This window comes from Thunnus albacares, chromosome 9 (genome assembly GCF_914725855.1).
Source record: "Thunnus albacares chromosome 9, fThuAlb1.1, whole genome shotgun sequence".
Taxonomy (NCBI): domain Eukaryota; kingdom Metazoa; phylum Chordata; class Actinopteri; order Scombriformes; family Scombridae; genus Thunnus; species Thunnus albacares.
Genome location: NC_058114.1, coordinates 30,510,897 through 30,532,145, shown reverse-complemented (window position 1 = coordinate 30,532,145; position 21,249 = coordinate 30,510,897). Strand labels below are relative to the sequence as shown.

Here is a 21,249-nt window from a genome sequence, read left to right as displayed (position 1 = left end):
GTAAGCATTAGAACACATTCAGTCTCTCCATTCAGGACTTCAAGTAGTGTTTCTTACCCTCAGTCGACATTGGTTTCTTTTAACCATGACCACAATCGTTCCCTAACCTTAACCCATGGTTATTGTAACCATGACAACAAAGGTCTCCTAAACTTAACGATGTAGTAATTTTAACCCAAATCCAGATGTTTGGAACAACTAAGTACTTATTTTATCCCAAACCTTGCTCTTTCCCTAAGTTGTTTCTGTACCTAACCAAACCAAATCTTAACCATAGTGTTGTCACATCATGAAATTGATTTATTTGTCTTGCAGTGAGTTTTTACAATTTGGCACAGAAAAAAAAATGTCACCATGCCCATGGTGGCTTCAAATCAGAAAACCTTCATGTATCATTCTAGAGGGCAGTTACATACGACATATAGTATTTTGTTATTTAATTTGGACAACTTGATGTGCTTGTAGATTTGATTGTTGGTACATTATCCCATATGTTATGCAGCCAGAATTTGGCATCCCCCAGTGTATATTTTTGTGCTCACAATACTGCACAAATCAATAAAACTGCATTACACTGTTTCAAAATATTGTATTGAACAATGTCATGTGACTTCCCTTAAAAACATGAGGACAATCATGTTCTCTCTTCAAGAAAAAATAAGAAGAATTGAAATACGGTATGGTGAGATTTACAGCTGTGCAGACAAAGCATGTATAGCATAATATCATCAAATAGTGTCACACTAAAATGCTGAAAAGACTGTATGGGAATTGTCAATTTGTAAATCAATAGGGGAGGACATGAAGACAGAAAAAGCACTGAAATATCTTAGACATTATCATATATTTGAAAACAGTAGCTGTAATGTAACCAATACGTGACCTGTAGTAGATGGCCTAAATAAAGCTGGACTGGAAGCATGCTTTCAGTGTTTGAACTATCAATAAACTAATAAAATGAGAATGATTTTTGCCACATAATAACCTGGCAGAGTTACAAGAAAGGTCAGAGTCTATCTGGCATTAGCTCATGTTTATATATATATATATTGATAATCTTGGGCAATAATCTATAAAGCATCAGCCCTTAGTAATAAGCCTCATGCAGCCATGAATACCCTGGAGACACCAGAAATGCTCAGGCAATCATTTATTTATCACAGACTCATAGCCTCATTTCCCAGAAACACAAGGATGAAATAGCAATTGATCCATTAGCTGTAAATTTCCAGCCATTTTAGCACCTTCAGTTCTGTTGCAAGCTAATATAAACCTATTTTCACAATGGTGTCTCTCCAGGGTTTATCAGTTATCAGGCTGGGGGCACTGAGTTTTACATATTGCATCTTGGTCCTTTCATCACTCCTTTCATGCAGGGCTAATAAAAGCTGCATATTAAAGAGCATATTTGATCAAAGGTGTCCTGATTCAAATGCTTACATTAGATGTTTCCATCAAATACTGAAGCACCTCACTGATTACTGATTAACTAAATAAAACATAGGAGGCTATTAGTCAGATATTCAGTGGCGATTTGACCTTTTTCATGCCAATTTCTCACTTAAACACAGAATTTATAGTATTTCAAAGAGGTAATGTTGTATATAATTGTGTTTCTGTACAATTAATCCATATGTGTATCACCTATGTAAAACTATAAAAATGTAAGCATCATTTCAGGATTTGGACTGGAATAAAGAGGTGGACGATAACCCTGGATTGTTCTGGTCCTCTGTGCTGTTCATATTTTTTGATGAAACTGACTGTTTCCTCTCCACAGCCACGTCTTCTAACTTTGTGGACAGCTGTGACTTTGAGGAGAACATCTGTGGGATGATCCTGGGAACGCAAAGTGGGAACAGCGTTGTTCTGTGAGTGGAGGGCTTCAGACTAACTTCAGCAGCATGGGTCCATGCAAAGGTAATTGTCAGTCTTTACAAATGCAGGTTATGTTGCCAGTGGTGGAATGTAGCATTTACCCAAGTACTGGGATTACTGGTATTACAATGCAATTTTACTAATTCACAATTTCCACTTTATGCTACTTTATACTTCTACTCTACTGCATTCCAGAGGGAAACATTTAACTTTTAAATTAATTTAAATTATTCAACAGCTATATACACTCACCAGCCACTTCATTATGTACACCTAGTGCAATCCAATGCAACCGCTCTGCCACAAATTCTACATTTACGAAGCTTATACATTTTCAGTTTTTGTTGACATTGTTGGAAAGGTGATAACTCTACTTTATGCTTATTATTGAGGTCGTAGTGGGAGGTGGTGTACTGGAGTGCATTATATTGCCCCCCTCATGTATGTTAATGGAATGTTGTTATACCATGAAGTGTCTCTTCCAGGCACGGAGAGCTACGGGATGATCCCAGGAAGGAGGGCTCTAAAGTGACTGCATCTGATGGCAGCTATTACTATTGAGACTTTTTGAATAAATTGAAGAGCTGCCATGTTGAGAATAATGATCTGTTATGCACAATGGATGTAGCTGGTCTATAGCCTATTATACCTCACCGCCATGGATTAGAAAATATAACATTTTTTGATTTTTAATTATACAAAGCCATGGAATTTTCAGCTGCTTGTCTCTTCATGTAATCCCAGACTGACTCCATGATGTTGAGATCAGGTATTGTACATATGTATGGATTGGGGTTTTTTGAGGAGAGGTGATTGACGTGATGTGGACCCTCTTAAAAGATTTCATGTTTATTTGAATTCCAAAATAGAATCCATCAGATTCAACTTAACTTGAAGAAAGATGATGGTTTACACACTCAAGTGTTAAAGAGACTGACCCGACACCTTTTTACATTATGACAGTTATCATCCTCCAGCTTTGAAGAGAAGTCTATCTTATTTAGTTACTTACCTTGAGTTGTCAATTCTAGAAGGTGTCCTCACCATGCACCAGTTTGTTAAAGATGTGGCTCATAAATGTTGGCATATCTTGGCGTCTGACCCCAGTGTTGGCAAAGCCTTAGATTCTGCCACAAGAGGGCGTCCAGCATAAGAAACTAAGTGGATATGTTGGTTAAAAAAAAAAGTCATTCAAAACCTCTATTAGGAATCATGAGAAGTCTCCAGTACCCAGACATTTATTTCTTATGATCATAAGATAAATGACATTTGCTTTATGAGCACTGAGGCTGTTCAAGTTCCCTGTTGGGAAGGAAATTGAGAAAAAACAGTTAGTGCAGGGAATGTTTTTGGATTAATTATCTGTGTGGCTTGAATGGGTATCCGTCACTGTGTGAGTCACCGTCCTGTTTTTACTTATATTCATTAGTTAGATCTGTTTTATCGTTGCTATCTCCTTCTTTAGATTCTTGTTTAGGATACACAGCCTCTGCCAGAAACACCCGTACATAACATCCTGCTCCTGAATTTTGCTTTTAGGGATCCAGCACCCGTCTATACATACTGATTGATTCATTATCTATTTTGAAGGGTCCTTGACTATGTGGAAATTGTAACTTGTGGATACCAAGACAGCCATCTGATTTATAGTTGAAACATAGCTATGAAAGACTAGTCTGTCAGTCACCATAACAGTCTTGTCACTGGCTTTGTGGCTCACAAGCAGCTCTATTTTTTAAACTTTTTGGAAGGCACCATCCCTTACCAGCGCAGACTGGGACTGCTTGGACGTAAGGATCTTTGAAGTAAATGCAGCACATATTTGTTAAGACATTCAGCTTGTTGTTGGCTGGAGTGCATAATCAGTTTTACAAGTGAAAGAGGTATCATAAGAACATTTACCATTAAGGAGTTGCATTAAAAAATTAGATACCCCATTATGATCTTAGACTTATAATAAGTATGTGTTTAGATTATTATAATTTGAAATACCTTTACTTGAAACTATCTATCAGGCTATATGAGAGTAGACTATTTATATTTATGGTAGTCTTGATAGTAAATACAGTATGATCTGCTTCGGTTTGACAGTGTAATTTCCTGTGAGTTAAAACAATGCTACAATTCCCCAGAGGTTTGTCATGTCATGTCTGAGAAATCTGCTCAGTGGAGTACCAGCAGCAGCCACCTAGAGGCACCACACTCAATATTACTGCTCAGAGTAAATACATGTGGAACACCAGTGCTGGTCTCTTAACTATATGTTAGTCCACATGTTTTACAGTAGGTAAAGGTCAACATGCAGTGTGGGGTACTGTTTGGGATGGTTTTGTCCCCAAGTTCTTCATCTTATTTTTGTACTTGTTGGATTTTGTCTTTAACTGTGTACTCTTAACAAACAGATCTGTTTTTTTTGCTTGGTCCAGGCTACACACTATACCATAGGCATCTCCAACTCTACATCTTACATGGCTTAAATAAGTTATATATTTCCTGCCTAACATTACATTAATCAATCAGTCACTTATTGAGCCCCAAGAGACCAGACACACATTGGTTCAAGTCAAGCATATTTTATTATGAGATACTCAAAGACAACAGCATGAGTACCATGATTCACTCTCAGTTGGAAGGCTGTATAGCATGGACTGACTCACACCTTTTCATACATGTTGGATGTGTCTTTCATACAGTGAACTTCTCACATTGTGCTTCCTTTGAGCAGAACAAAGAGTAACAATCATTTGTTTTCAGTCAACTGTGGGACATTTCATGAAGAGCAGGACTACTGACTGATGACAGATTATCTGACAGTAAAAATGAACATGAACTCTTTATAATTTAATGTTTCACTGAGAATCATGACAATTTATTTGGCCAAATCAATCAATCATCACCCCACTTCTTCAAATATCCCACTGTTCTCTTGAAAATCATCTAATATCGAATTCCAACATTTACACAACATTCAACAAACTGCTTCTCAACCAGACTGGTTCATATGAAGCCAAAAGGAAGACCTCCACCAAAAAAGGCAACAACTGTCATAAGGATTGTCTTTTGATTTTTGTCTTAAATATTACAATAAAGACATGACATTTCTGAGTTGTTCAGACTCTGAAGAAGCTCAGAATGTTGATAATAATTACTGTGCAAGTTATCCCTTCTCCTCAAATTTCATTTTTTGGTATTTTGGTGTTTCTAGACTCGTGGAGTTTGTGCAGTTTCACATTTATTACAAAACCTTATTACCCAACAGTAGTTGGTGAGATTTGGGTTTAAATTATTGTTGGAAAAAAAAAATCTTCATTAATTCAGGTTGTGGGTCACAAAAATGCCTTTACCGCTTGGACACTGTCAGGGGTGAGAGACAGATTTTATGTGAAAATACCTGAATGTTCTGACCTAACATGGACAGTTAAAGCTGCACTAATCAATATTTTCATATTGACAATCAATCAAATGACTACCTACAATGTGAAATTGGTCTCTAATAGTAATGAACCCACAGAGAATTAATACTCAACTCTTAAATTATTTGTTTATTTGGGGTCAGGATTCTTGTTTCCCGGCCTGCAAACTTGGCTATCATCAACCTCTTTTCCAGCCGCAGCAGCCAGCTGTTTTCATAAAAAAAGCACCAAATGAATGCTGATGTTGCTCCGTGTCTACTGTACTATAAACCAATTCACCACAACAACTTCATCATCAGGTGATAATATGTCGGTATGTTCTAAAGTTGACCCTTGCTGACCCCTAGTGGCCAAAACAAATTAATTTTTATGTAAATGAATACAGCTTTGTCGTTCACATTAACTGACGGTTCTTCTGTGCCACCAGTAAGAACTTTGTTGATTTGATTGACAGGGGACCATTGTTGAAGCTGCATCACAGTTACATGGATTGTTTAAAAATGGACCAACAGACAACATTTGGAAGTAAAATTACACAATCACTGTTTGAACTGTGATGCACATATTTACCTTAAGTTCATGAATTTTGTCAACTAGTAGTCTTAGTGACTTGGCAGCACTCTAGCACTCATGAAAACTTCAGCTGACTTCATTGAATGTTTTGTGTCAGCCTCTGTTCAGTAGAATGAAACAGCTGATTCCTGTTTTTTTCTATTTCAGTTTTTGTTGATAAAACTGAACTCCAGCTTTTATGGTCTGTGCTGTAAAGAGTTTCAATGTTAGCCCACATCATGTGTGCTTTTGTTAATAGGAATGGATACTAAAGACATTAGAGTATAAATGGCTGGCTGAACTCTTGCATATTTACTGCTCAGTTCCAAACTGACTCTTTCAAAATGACTCCAGATTGCCTTTTTGCAAGCAAACAGTCAAACAGCGCTTCAGCTATAACACTACACACACACACACACACACAGATAATTTCATGGAGTAAAATAGTCTAAACTAGTCCAACACGCAATGTTACATACATATCTGTCTCACACAGACATGCCATGCACACAAGTAGACAGCTCTTGTGACAACAACAAACGCTGCCTTCAAAACCTCTTTAAAGCTACTTCATCCTCTACATATGTGCGCACACACCTTATCTGGACACACACTAATGCACAAATGTGCTGAGAGCTTATTAAAGTCAGGCTGAGAGGTCAGGTGCCGTGAAATTAAAGCACAACCCTGAATCTCCGTCAGTGCACAAAGAAGCAACGCTGAGCAGCAAAAACAAGAATAGGAGAGAAAAGTTAATGTCTTAGATGACAGAAAATGGAAAGTAAACTGACTTTAGGCGACACTTTAGCTCAGTGACAGACCCAAAGGGCAGTGAGGAGTAAGTGTTTGCAATGTGAAGAATTCAACGCCCAGAAATCATATAATGCAGCCTCAATGAATAAACCCCAAATTTACTGCATTTGCAGAAGAGTGTTTGGATTTTGCTGGTATTTCCCATGAGCAGGGATTTCCCTTTAAGTGCCTTCACACAAAACCTGAATTGAATTCAAACAGATGGGAAGACCGGTACCAATCTTGTCTAGAGGCTTTAAAAGCTGGAAGAGTGACTGCTAAAGAGGCTTGCTCGAGACGGAAACAAAGACAGGGATGGAGAACTCAAAGGCCAGGCAGGAAGAGAATGGAGCCGAGCATGTCGGCAAACAGCAACACACACAACCACCTAATTCTACAATATGAAGTTCAGTAATGACTGGAAGAAAATCACTGTCGGCTCAGGATCACCTAATGTGTGTGTGACACAGCTCTTAAAAGGCATCTGATTCTCTTCTTCACTTTATCCCCTCTCTGTCCCTGCTGACCAACACTGTCAACCACCAGCCTGTAAATCAGATCAAATCAGGCCAATCTTTTCTTACATCCACTCATTGGTTAATTGTGGCTGTGGATATTTACCACACAGTGTCACCATAACTGAGATAAAATAGAACAATGCATACATATACAGTTAGTTAGTAGGATTCATACAAACTGTACTGAGAGAAGACTGTTCCAACATGGTTCCAATTTTTCACAGCTTCATATATCTGGAAGGTATTTGTCTGCAAATCACACACGTATATATTCAGAAAAAGAAAAAGAAACAAGAAGACTAATTCCATCTAACCTTATATTAATAGAAGTAATAATTGTGTAAACAAGAACAAAAATCTGCTGCTTCTGCTCGTTCCACCAAGAAGATAAGCATGCAGCACACAACTTGATATTACATCATTCAGGTCAACTATAACCTGAATGAATGTTTGAGTCTAATATTAAAACACTAACAAAGGATTTACTGTTCCACTGCAGACATGGTTAACAAATATTGTCAAACGCTGGATCAGTTAGTAGCATTTTCATTCATTCATTCATAAAGGCAGGGCGGTCACATTATAATTCTAAGGTGCAGCCTGCAAGAGAGAAATGTGCTCTACTTTTTTTCTACGTAAACTACAAATTATAGAAACCCAAACTTCAGAAACAACAAAAAACCTAATACTAAACATGAATCAACACCAAACACTGTTAACAGATTCATCCAGTGTGTGATACAAGATGATACAAGATCTTAACCAGTTATAAACTGGTTATGTTGCAGTGCATTAAAGAATGGCAGTGTGGCTTGAAACAGAGGCTCTTCAGTGGATGCACATGTTGTTTGTAGCACTGACTTGATGTAAAAGTTACATTTAGTTCTTTCTTACACTCTTTTACTTCGATACGTCTCTCCTTTATCACCTGTTCGTTTGTAACTTGTGGCTTAGTGTTCATGTCTCTGAAAGGGCTTTATGACGATGAAAAGCCATTATTAATGAGCAGTGAATACAGCCCAGCACCTATTAAACTGAAGGGAGGAGCAGGACTGAGCTTTAAAGCTCAAGCACAGTTTAGGTGTGGAAGACCACATGAAAACCCTCGATATAGACCTCGATGAGATCTGTGAAAGATGGAATTTTTTATTTCTGTCATTTGTATCATTGTGTCAGGTAAGGATTTGTTGTTGTCAGTACCACAATTCCTTGCGTCACTTGCTGCTCTTCGTCATTTAGCAACTTTTGTCAAAATGTGGATATTTCACTATAAAGTGAACCCAATATGGGTAATGAGGGGCTTACTGGTGGCGTAGTGGTTAGACACATACCTGCAACGTGCAATAACTGCAACGTCGTCAGTGCAATTCAAGCTGCAGACCTTTGTTGCATGTCATACCCCTCTCCCCATGTTTCCTGTCTGTATTCCCACTGTAAACGAACTAATAATGAAGGCAAAATGCCCCCCCACGCTCCCAAAAAAAAAACAAAAAGTGGGGGTAGCTCTAACTGGCCCTGCATCTCCAACTTTCAAAAAAACAAACAACAAAAAAAACTATATTTTAAAGGTCTGTAATTTCTGCATATTTTTAAAATATTTTCCTAATGTTTTTCAAGACATTTTCTTAAAAGTGAAGGAAAGTGTTGAATTGCCACATTCAAATGAATTACGAGTGTTACCTGTCTTTTAGTCAGTGCACAGCAGGTCAGCTGAACATGAAAACATGTCAAATTCGTCTGCAGGTAAACATATAAATTTAGCATATGCGAAGAATAAAGTTTCCTTTCAAGAAAATGTTCTAGTTTGCCTGCAATTAGTACCAAAATGCATAGTTCTCTCCACAAAAATTATGAGGAAATTACAGACATGTATAAAATAAAGCGTACCCAAAAATATTTTTGATCATTTCACTTTTTGATCATGTAGACTGAGTCTAACACTTCACATTCAGATTTAACCCGTAACATGGCACAGATTCTACTCACACTCACTAACACAGCCCCTCCAATTATTCAAGTCTACACTCACACTATATCTCAATACCATGTAAATAGCTCAACGTACACACACTGATTTGTCATGCATCATGTCATGTCATCAAACACAAACAGCCAAAGGGAGTTCTGTTGACAATGTCCAAACGCTCCTTATAGTGCTTTATAAGCCACAGAGTTTAAAGCCCATACTCATCATCAGTAATCGTATGTTGGCCTTGTGCCTTAGAGGAATATGCATGTATTATAAAAGATGACATCCTCGATAAACTATGGAACAAATTAAAAAAAAAAAAAAAAAAAAAAACTTTGGAAGAAAATTTGTTTTTAGCCCGTTATTGTTATTTGAGGACTACCGGTTGCAGGTAAATTACAACACTGATTGAGCTTTTATACCCCTCAGTTTATTCAGGAACAGGGGGTTGCTTGGTCTGCATAATAAGACTATTCAAAAATACATTTGAATTTTTTATAAGATTAAGTGGACTCTTGCTTTTGTCCCACAGACTGCTAACGTGAAAGTGCTATATAGTCAAGTGGTTGGAGTCGAATTCAAGTTTTAAATAAAGATTTTTAAGCCAGCAATGCTCTCGTCTGGCAAATTTGTAATTCACATTTGAGGCATACAGAAAGTAGTTTTTGTAGTCCATGCAACTTGCAACTTTTCACATTTTCAACATATCCTCTGACTCTAGGTTTTCATATTTTTAGTTGCAGAATTTTAACATTTTTTAATATGGGAAGGAGAAACACATATTAAAAACAGGTCTCAGACAGAGGATTTATATGTCCTGAAGATTCAAATATTTTCTTATTTTATAAGAATATCTAGATTCTCTTACACGCTCAAATCACACTACCCATTTCGACAGAGCAGGGCTCTATGTTTGTGCTCTACAAGATGAGCGAACCAATATCAGCTCTTCACACACTAACTTTAGAGAGAAGAAATCACACATTCTTCCTCTTAGAAATAATAATGATAATAAAACTTCATTTTTGAAAAGTAGAATTCATAAGAAATAAAATGCATCCTTGCTCAATTCAATACACTCGGGGATTTGCTGCTACAGCCTTACATGGTCTTGTTTGACAAGTAGCTTGGGTGGCTAATGTTAGCTAACATTAGCAAACTTGCAAACTCAGTAACGCACATTACTGAGTCAGTTCGCTGACTTTATAACTCTTCTCTACTTGTACTGCTGTTACAATAGCTTAGCATTTTAGCTAAATGTAGTAGTTTAGCATTTACCATGAAGAGTTAAGAGTTACACTGTCTTGCTTTGACAAGAATATAGTGAAAATGAGCAATGTGTAGCATAATGACGAAAGTGAAATGGGTGACTGCTCCATTTTATTATCTGTAACAGTCTGGTTTTGTGTTCTGTTGGGAGGGAATTATTTACTAAGGCATCCGCAACGGCTCGGGCTACATAAGGAATCAATGCACGCAGATGTAGCAAGACCTGTTGTTATAGCAGCATTTTGGTTAGTTAGCTAGCTTGTGAATGGCATAGGGCACTTGTGTAGAAATCATCTGATGTTTCAGTGTGACAAAGTGGGCTTGATGGGGGTTGCATATCCACTAGCATCACGAAGTGCAACGAATAGATAAAACAATACCAAGTGAACAAAAGCACAACCAGTTCAATGTAAATAAAACTACATTCCACTTCAAAAATTCCAAGTTTGCTGACTCTTTGTCTCTGCTGTCCAACATAAGCATGCTTCTTTATGGACTCAATTGGTCAAACTGTCTTACTGCCCTGATATAACCAATATAATATAACATCAACAACAGCAATTATTTAATGTTGGTTCCAAGAGATATTTTTTTCAAGTTTTTGAGAAGCTAACAAACCACAATTCAATGAATGCACGTTTATATGACATTTCAGTCATATCATGTATTCTTTGAGCTAATTTCTTTGTCATGCAACTGGCAACATTTTTTGAATTTGTAACATTTGTATGTCCTGTCTTTGGGGTACTCCAAAAACAGAGGCCCAGGTGAAATGTATTTAATTCCAGAGGACAACAATATGCTACATGTCAACTTTGGACTAGCAATCTGCCCAATGCACAGACTAACTGTATAACAGCATTGTTTGAAGCACTGGAAGACTGCATAACATTACACTTTATCCATTTGGAACAGATTGTACCAGCTTTTCGTAAATCCAATACTAAGACTGTGTGTAATGTCCATCCTAACTTACTACTACTACTAGCTAGTTTCAAACTGGTGATTCAGTAAATGTGTTGCACTGCTAGAACTTAGCTTTTAAAGACTTAAGTAATGTGTAAATTCATTGCTCAGAAAACATAATCTAATCAAAAGCGATGAACTATGTAAACAGGAAGTGACTGTAGCATCACAAGCTGTAATATAAAATATCAGTTTAATAGAGCCAAAAATATATTAAATGTAACTGCCAATCCTTTGTGAATGTATGTATGACTTATTTTTAATTTTATTTATATATGCACACATGGAGAAATGTGTTTCAGAGATAGAAGTATTCATGATGTTCAGCATGAGTGGGAAATATCACGTTATGCTAACCAACATTACTTTGTCATTTAACTGAACATTATTCGCATTGCATTTTGTAATTTGTGGTACTGTGTTATTCTTGTGAAATCTAACTTTAATATTCTCATACATTTCACATCATGATTAAATACCATTTTGAATGAGTGTCAGGTCTAATATGCTGACCATATTCCATTACTTTTATTACTCTTAAATATCAACGTGTCATATATTAGTGAGCTACTGTTAATTTAGTCAGGTCAGTAAGCTACATAACAGTTAAAACTGGCAGTTACTGGGTGTAAATATTTAGTTACTGATCTCTAAATAAGAACTAGTTTGTGTGTTTCAATCCATTTTAATTTAGTAATGCACCACTTAGCAAACATTTACGTTATAATTAGGCTAAGTTTGAATGTACGAACAACTGGTACAACCAACTCCTTGTAGGGTAGGTTAGCCACTGCAGAAATCTCTGCCACCATGTGTAGGATTTGAAAGTGTCAGACGCTGGTAAAAGCAGAACAGAAACTGCTCCAATTTCCACCAGCACTGCCTCAGTTCTGTACTAACAAAAACTTTCAAATAGTTTGAAACATGCTGTACAAATTCTACACATAGTGGCATTTAACTATTCTTTTTGTCACATGTACAATGGCTACTGTATGTCTGCTTTTTGTATCATCTCAGTGAGACTCTGAACAGTGATATACTGCTCCACACTTTGGCTCTAGACTGTTATTCAAAATACACCATAACTACAAGTTAAAATTAAGTGTATTTGGCTTTAGTTAATTAGAAGACATTTTCTACTGCAGTCTGAAAGTCCGCGATTTTAGTTCATAGACTCATTTTCCAACAAGGGAGTTGTTGGATCTGTTGTTTTCTAACTTCACAAGACAAACAAAGCTAATCATTTTCAGCATGTATGTCATGTGTTTCAGTGTTGCTGTCAAAACACAAATCTCACTTTATCATCATCCTCATAAACGGGAGAATAGTCAACGTTTGATAAAAGTATACTCCGAGTATGTCTTCTGTAAAGAAAAAGCTACAAACCATAAGGCTACAGGACAGGGCACTGGCTGTCCTTGGCTTGCTCAGATAATAGCAGAGAGTGAATGAGTGAAAACTACCAGCTGGTGGAAGAGTCACTCAAAATCATTTCTCCCTGAAAACCACCTGAGGAGCTGGCAGAGGACACCTGTATATCCCCTTGTACCATGCAGTTTCCTCTAATTAACATAAATATAATTAGGCAACAATAATACAATGATAATTATTTTACCACAGGACATATTCAGTTTACAGGGATGCAATTTTCAGGGTATTTTTGTCATCAGGATTTTAAGTTTGAGATATAAAACTCCCATTCTTTATTACTGGGAGATCAGTGTTATCCTGCTGCATTTACCTGATCACATCCATGACTCAACTGATGAGATTAAGTGTTTCACTTATGATTTATCTAAAAGAGATGCAACTATTTAGATGTTGTGTAGATTGAGGATTCTCAAACTTGCTCATGTCTGAGGCACACTAGACTACTATTAGATAAATACTTCTTATCTAGTATTCTCATCAGAGAAGATTTCAGTTATTATTATTATTATTATGCATCCTCTCAGCACACTAATCCTCTGAATGAGTGAGAGAGAAAGTGAATTAAACAAGACATATGCAGGTCACCTTGAAGCACTGGATGGATATGCACTAATAAGAGTATCGCACAGACTGGATGCAGTGGAAATGAGCTGTTGGTGTACGCTCCTCACGGCTGAGTTCAATTTACACTCTGCATGAAACACAGATTTGCTGGAGAAAACCACGTGGATAGCATGCAGAACGTTTAACTACACTCATTTATATTATAAGTGAATTATTCTGACTTAAACTGCAGGGTAACCACTTGCGACTTTGTGTTGTTTGAAGTTATTTTTAAGAGGAAATCTTTCTCGCCTGTGGTGCCCTGTGCAGTGTTTTTTTTTTTTAAACATGCAAATAATGCAGAGGTGTAAATTGAGCTTTAGAACTTCATTGCACTGTCTGATACAAGTAACCTCTTTTATAGGCGCTGAGAGGGTAGAAGGTGGCCACAACAAACTTCCCATCAAAGGTGCGGCCGGTCAGCAGCCTCTGAGCTTCTTTGGAGTCGCTGGAGTTAGCATACTCTACAAACACCTGGTGGACACACAAAAGTGGAACAATGAAACAGCTGTCAAATATTGTCTTTGTCTTCCAACAACTGAACTGAAATTTTTCTGAAGAGACACCCTCGTTAAGTAGAACAACAGTCTAACCTGTCCTTTCCCTGGATTCTCCTTGGGGATGAGCAAAGAAACCACTGAGCCGTACTTCTGGCACTCCTCTTTCATGTCCTCCAGGATGTCTGGGAAGAACAAAGACAGACACACAGAAATGTAATCATTTAAAACAAATAATACAGAAGTGCTTGCGTGGAGTTCTAAAACAATCTACTAGAAAAAAAGGGAATAAATCTGATCAAACAAAATGACTGAAACTTAACAGATAAATTGCCTATTAAAAAAAACCAAACACTTTGGTTGTGTAGTACCTTCATACTCTTCTTCATTGTGCAGATGGCTGTCATCAATCAGGTTAAGCAGACGCAGTACCGGAGAGGGCAGCAGAACCAGGTCCTCAATGTGAGGAGCTAGCAGACACATACATACAATATATGTAAATACAGCTATGGAGAAACGTGTTCATCTTGGTAGACGTCTCAAGTGCTGACACATACCGAAGGGAATACTGAAGAATGGGCTCAGCAGGGCAGTTTCAGCTGTGCATCTTTGCTTTGGGTCGTTTAGAAGCATGCTGCACGCACAAAGTGACAAACATCCAATTTAAATAAATGACATTATTATCACAGTCGATATTCCACTGCTTATACAGGTGAGAATACCATTACAGAGTGTAGTACATAGCAAAATAGTCATATCTGAGTCCTCTGATTACCTTTTAATAAGGTCTCTGAGGTGATAGACTGGGATGGCAGGGCATGCCAGACTGTTGCTAGCAAACATGTGGTCTACAATGGCCGTGCTGTTGTCCTGAAGGAGAGAAAGCAGAGCGTAGAATACTGTTTTACTTTTGCAACAAAGATTTCTCCCGAATAACATTCAAAACTTGTAAAAATTCTACAAAATTCAAAATTTGAGTTATTTATTTATTCCTAACATCAATGTAGAGTATGTAGTATTCATCAATTTTTCAAAAAAAAAAAAGATTCAATACGTTGTACTTTGTTATTTTCAAGTTAAGGGCAACTATCAAACCTACTGTTACAACCAAGGTCATCATTCCTCTTACTTAATTTTTTGCATGTTTATTTACAGTCTCAAACCTGCAAAAAGAATCTTACGGATTTAGAATTTTTTGGTTTATTAGGTACAGCTAAAAAATAAATCTCAGTTGTTTAAACCAGCTGTTCATTGACTGAAGGCTGATCTGTCCACCAAACATTTAAACTGATTAGTCTTCCTTTAATCATCTAAACAACCTTTTTTTGCCTGGTGTACTCCCACAGCCCTGTCAGACAAGCTCCACATCTAGTCTGTACATATAGTAAACATATTTGAACAGAAACATATCTCACTCTGTTTAATTTCCATGCTAGAATACACCTTTTTACTAAACATTTACACAATGAGGCCTTCAATATCATTGATTCATACAGCGATCCACACTGAATAGGTTTCAGCATATACCTTCCATTCCTGCGAGCGAACGGTGTCTTTAAGTTTCATTCCTGAGAACATCTCCAACAGGATGATGCCCAGGCTCCACAGGTCTACGGCGGCCGTGCAACCCGAGTCTCCGTCCATCTCCACCCCGGCCTGGGCCAGACTGTTCTGAAGTTCGGCCTCTGGAGCACGATACCCGTCTGTCTGGATGTACTTGACATCCTGGTAGGAGGTGTCAGGGGTCGCAGTTAGAAACAAAGTCCACAGTTATCCCTGCTCATCTTTCCCAAACCTACAAATTCCCACACACACACACACACACACACACACACACACACATCCCACCTGGTTTCCCTCTTTGAAGCTGAGGCCGAAGTCGATGAGCTTGAAACACTCGTCATCAGCGCTCCAGAGGATGTTGCGCGGCTTGAGGTCGGCGTGGACGTAGCCTTCCCTGTGAAGGAAGGCGAGAGCCTCCAGGATGTCTCTGGCGCAGTGCTGGACGAGCCACATGGAGTGGCCCTGCTGGGGTCTACCAAAAGCACATCATATTAAAGACAAAACCAAAGCTCTCCTTTGTATAGGACAGCTTTACTAATATATGATTTTTCAATCATTTTGAAGCATTCATTCAGGTTAGTAGTTTTTCAGGTTTGTGATGGCCACAGAACCAAGTACATACAGTATACAGTTATTGAAATACTCACATGCTAGGAGGCTTCATTTTTTGACTCGTGCTGTAAGGCAGCATTGCACTAAATGGCCTCAGTTCATGAATAGCATAAGACCAACTTCTCTTATCAATTCCTGCTTTTATTAAATACTGAATAATGACCAGTCAGTCTGTAAAACCAGCACTGACACTGTAATGAGTATTGCCTACTTTATATTTTACCATTTCCTATCAATATTATCAAACGAGATTTATTCAGTGGAAAAAGCCAGTCAACAAAAAAAAAAAACACATAAGCACACAGCTCACAATAGGAGACTTGAACCAGCTTTTGCCATTAAGCTATTTGCACCACGCATTAGCGCTGCTGTATGTATCATGTACAGAATTCACATGCCGGTTATTTGCAGCACATTTGTTTAACAAGTAGGTGGAAGTGTGCACAGTGTCATGTCAAGCTTTAAGTAAATGAAACATTTACTGCCTCCGTGTATCAGAAACCTTGAGTGCCTCATTTCACCATCATATGTTTGAATGCTCTGAGAAGCACAAACACAGTTCTATTCAGCTCTATTATACTAGGGGGGCCGGGGAAGTTTGTAAGAGTGATATTGCAAAACTGACACCAAATACAGCAGAAACTACCTGCATGGCAAGACGCTAGTGCAAAAGTATCATTACTGGTCTTCAGAAACACACACCGGTGGAGAAGGTGATTTCCCAGTTTCATGAGAGAGAGTGTATGAATATGACACATTAAGCATTTCAATCTGGACATAGTGGAGCCACTCTGATGAGCCGGCAACCCCGACACAGTAAGGGTTAAACTGTAAGATGAGCACTGACATCACTTCACATACCTGCCACCCTGGGTACCGCTGCTGCCTCTCACCAACAGCTCCGACACACTGACATCCAAGAGCTCCAGCAGAAGGCAGCGAGTGGCAACGCCCATACAGCTGTGGTTGGTGAACACCCCGTACAATGTCGCTGCATCAAGAGTAGAGAAACACATCTGTCACCACAAACAGAACGGCCTGTGCTGTTGCATTCAGGTGATGTTAAAGAGACGGTAAATATGAACGTCCTCTTTAACAACACCATTCACTTCATCTATCAACAAGGCCTTCCTTTAAAAAAAAAAAAAATCACTCACTCACTCAGTGAGGCTGCAGCATTATACTCGACTATGAATCATGCTTTGAGATTTGATAAAAAACTGATTAAATGTCACCCCTGATCTTTTCTGTAGGAGAAATGTGTAACAGTATACTATGATAATGCTCATCTGCAGAGGTATTTAAAGTTTTATAATATGTTGTTTACAGAGCTCTCTATGATCAACTATTTTGTGGAATAACAGAATAACCCAAACCAGCTCCTATCCCCTCGTCCTATCCACTCTGCCTCTGTTTGTGTGTTCATGTGGAGGTTCCCCATATTAAGGGCCGTCCCAAATCAGATTAGCGTTGAGTGTAAGTGGACTGTGAAACCCTTAAATAGCGAGTCTGCATCGGTGCAGGCTTACGATTGTCCTGACAGGAAGTGCACATGCAACAGGAGAATGGAGGAAACAACATACAAATGTACGAGTGGTGTCTGTCTACTTTGTCAAGTATTTTAGATCAAGCATTTTTGTTTCCCTCACGCTAACTTTACAGTCTCAAACAAAATCTCAGAATGTGTGGTGTGAAAAGATAAAACAAAACTGAGTTGAATGTCACTTTGCCCCTGAGGTCACTTGACTTGTAGCAAACCCACAAATGCCTGCATGCATGCAAAGCCTACATAAGAATAATTCAAATGTGTCAAATTTACCTCATAGCTCATTCTAATTCTCGTAAAGTGTGAAACAGCATAACAACCGTGCAAGCACGGCGTCTATCCATTGCCATGGTGACGGCTGCTTCCTTGTTCTGGTAAAGTGGCAAGGGCGTCCCATAGTTTGGCAATCCATTTATACCCTCCCCCTTCATTAGAAGTGCCCTCCACAGCTGCGGGTGTAATTTGATTTGGAGTGACACTTGGTTGTGAAGTGGTAGTGGGTAGGGACTGGTCTGGGATTGGGCCAATGACATTTTGAAGACTGATATATTACTGAAGTAAGTTCCTGTTTGCCGGCTTATCATAAGCAGAATTTTAAAAAATACCTTAACTAGTTGTAAAATGTCTTAGAGAATATCAGGACAAGTACACAGCACTGATGACAAGCAAGTTCCTCTTAAATTGATATGTTTTCTAACGGAATTTGGCATGTTCTCAATTTAAAAGACCTCTACAACTAAAAAGCATAAATGAAGGCTATACGCAGGCTTGATCAAAACAATCCAGTATCCTAAACGCCACCATGCAATCTTCCCGTCTCTTATAGAAAGGTTATAATGACATTTAAATTCCTTGTCAGCGTAGCTAATTCCCTGGTTTCGTGACAGGCTCTGTGTTATGCTTCACGCCACTCATACCCTGCAGGTTTTCACACAGGAAAAATAATGCTGTTACCGATGTTTTTATGTCCCTGGATGTCCTCCAGCACCGACCTCTCCTTGTGAAACCCGTAATCTCCTCCCTGAGTGTCGGCCTGAAACTCCTTGACGGCGGCGGTGGTGGCTCTGCCTGAGCTGACCCGGTACACCGAGGCCGACACTCCTTGGCCGAGCCGCGACTGGACGGTCCAAATCTCGCCAAAGATCTCGAACAGCACCGGCTTCATGCTCTGGTCTACGCCACCCTGTGAGGGCATGATAACGGCACCGCTGTCCGGACGCGGCGGCTGTACCTTCGCGCTCGGCTCGGAGGAGCCGCAGTGAGCCATCGGGCGACAGAAGGAGGAGGAGGAGGAGAAGAGCCAGCTAGTTGACAGGCGGGAGCAGCTGCAGGAGCATTGCGAGCGAACCGGGCTCTATCATAAACACTACCAGCGAGCAGACAACCTGGCTACACCTGCAGCCTCGTTAAAACTAAGCACAGAGCAATATCTGAGCATATTAAACGACTGTTTGCTTACTGGAGCTGTCAAAATGAGTTCACACCAGTCAGCTGACAAAAACTGAGCTAACTTAGCTCCTCCAAATGGCTAAACTAGCCACAGAGTTTACGCACAGAAACAAACCACTTCCACGACGTGCAGGAAAACGCCTCCCCCATAACGTGCCGGGGTTTATTACGGCATTCTTATCGGTTTTAATAACTTTATGGAGTATATCTGTTCCGACTCCAGTGAAGTTTTGGCTGAGTTGCGCAAACTCAGGTTGTTGATATTAATCTCACTTCCGTTTTTGCTTTCGACACTGCAGGTTTGCGGTGCGTGTTTTCCTGCAGTCTGCCCCCTGTCGGTTAGGAGGGTCCCTTCATCTGTCCCCTTTATACCACCATAATACCCTCTGGCTTCCATCAAAACGATTTTTGCATTTCAGGCTAACACATATGAAATGTAGCTTTGTCTCGTCTTTAATCAAGAACGACTCAGTATTATCATTATGAACTATAATCATTACCTCATGTTTCAGTGATATAGTGTCTCTCTAGTGATCATTATCTACTAGCCTTTCTAGTCCTAGATTCAGAGTAATCCATGAACTACTTAATAACAATGAATCCATTATCAGGTCATTCCTCATTTGTAACTCACTTGTTTCCAGAAACTAGTCACAATTTTGACATTGCTTGTCTCTTCTGATATGACTCTGGGTAAGACAGAAAACAAGTGTATTCCCCCCAAATCCTTGACTGACTCTTCAATATGCTGTCTACCAACACTGAAAAAGAGAAGGGAAGTCAAGTTTTTGTCTGGACTTTGAATACAGTTTGTAGATGAGTTACACTGAGTGACCTGAAAAACAGAAACGTATAAAGGATGATGTGATGAAATTCAACACAACTGCAATGAATGTTCAGTGTGTGTGTTGAATCTACTTTAGCTGCTTGTTTGTGTGACTTTCTGATGCTTAATTTGAGACAATGGTGTATAATTTTCAGGAGGTGAGATCAACCTCATGCATCAAACTGCCTTACAGGAAGTGAGGAGACCAGCAGTGAAAACATATTAGGAACATGAACAGTAATATAACATTTGTACAATGTACAAATAACATACATTGCATTTATTATCATATATATATATATATATTTTTTGTGTCTTTATTTTCATAGTTTTCTCAACATGAAAATGTTGGGAAAAGTGAGATTTTATTCACCAGCATCATGGTATAAAATTACAGACATTGTTACTCCAGTGCACAAGGTATCAAAACATTAAATTGAACAAAAATTTCTGAATCAGGTTTAGAAGTGAAAACTGTCTAATGCACAATCATTGAATTATGTCAGTTTGATTGACTTACATCAGAGGCTGCTGTTAATGTGAAGGTGAAGTCTAATGAACTTTCAAGTTTCAACTTTGAAGGGGTGTTCTTTCTGAAAACTTCATTAATAGGTTAAAGAAAAACAAAAGTAAGTGGAGAGGAGTAAACTACATTTCCAGAGCTGTGAACATTGAAATGTTTTACATTGAAATGTTATGTGTTCAGTTATGAGTGTTCAGCATTCATCTAAATAAATTGTTTAAGTTGTGTCAGATATGTGTTTATATTGTGTTAATCCAACTTAAAAAGTTTAAGTTTAAGTGAAGTAGCTACAAAGTTGTCACAACTAGAATATAATAATTTGCTTTAGTTGAAGATAAGTGAGTAAAGGAAACTTAAGTGGTAACATTTGTGTAAAGAAGATCTATTTAAGTTAGTTTTAATTCAGATAAATTCTATTAACACATTTTTAATAAGTTTAGTGAAATGCTAGATATGAGTTTAAAATACTTCTTATTTTTAAGTTCAACAAACTCAGTGGAATTGGCACTAATAACTTTATTTACAAAAGTTACCTTAACAATAAATACTTTAGTTACTTTTATGCAATTGAAAGAATTTTTAATGCGTAAATTGTTTGAGTTAATATACTTAAATGGTTCCAGACCATCGGTTTCCTCAGTTTGAGTTGAACTAACTCATCGAGTTTTACAGTGTAAATCAGGAAGTTGTAACTATGGCTTCATTAATGGTTAATAAATCATAGGTCATGTAGATTAGTATTTAATTATTAATTTATCAGTTAATGAATGTTAACTCACAGTTACTTCATATATGCATTTATATGTCACCACATTAGTTGAGCCATTCAAACATGTTGAGTG

At 38.2% G+C, this 21,249-nt stretch overlaps 1 protein-coding gene across 1 annotated transcript; it reads right to left on the bottom strand.

Moving 5' to 3' along the window:
• Positions 1 to 4,435: 4,435 nt before the first annotated feature.
• On the bottom strand, positions 4,436 to 19,341 carry uhmk1 (U2AF homology motif (UHM) kinase 1). Its single transcript, XM_044362095.1, has 9 exons — positions 18,564 to 19,341; positions 16,925 to 17,054; positions 15,737 to 15,923; positions 15,416 to 15,613; positions 14,664 to 14,758; positions 14,446 to 14,522; positions 14,260 to 14,358; positions 13,985 to 14,073; positions 4,436 to 13,865 (listed from the first exon to the last, which is right to left on the bottom strand). The coding sequence occupies exons 1-9, from the start codon at positions 18,874 to 18,876 to the stop codon at positions 13,719 to 13,721; spliced, it is 1,335 nt and encodes a 444-aa protein (XP_044218030.1). The 5' UTR covers positions 18,877 to 19,341; the 3' UTR covers positions 4,436 to 13,718.
• Between the last annotated feature and the right edge of the window lie 1,908 nt (positions 19,342 to 21,249).

Coding starts and splice junctions, on each gene's coding strand:
- uhmk1 (XM_044362095.1), bottom strand. CDS start 18,876: ATGGCTCACTGCGGCTCCTCCGAGCCGAGCGCGAAGGTACAGCCGCCG. Junction 15,924..16,924: donor AGCGGTACCCAGGGTGGCAG/GTATGTGAAGTG, acceptor TGCTTTTGGTAG/ACCCCAGCAGGGCCACTCCA. Junction 14,759..15,415: donor TTCGCTCGCAGGAATGGAAG/GTATATGCTGAA, acceptor TCTCTCCTTCAG/GACAACAGCACGGCCATTGT.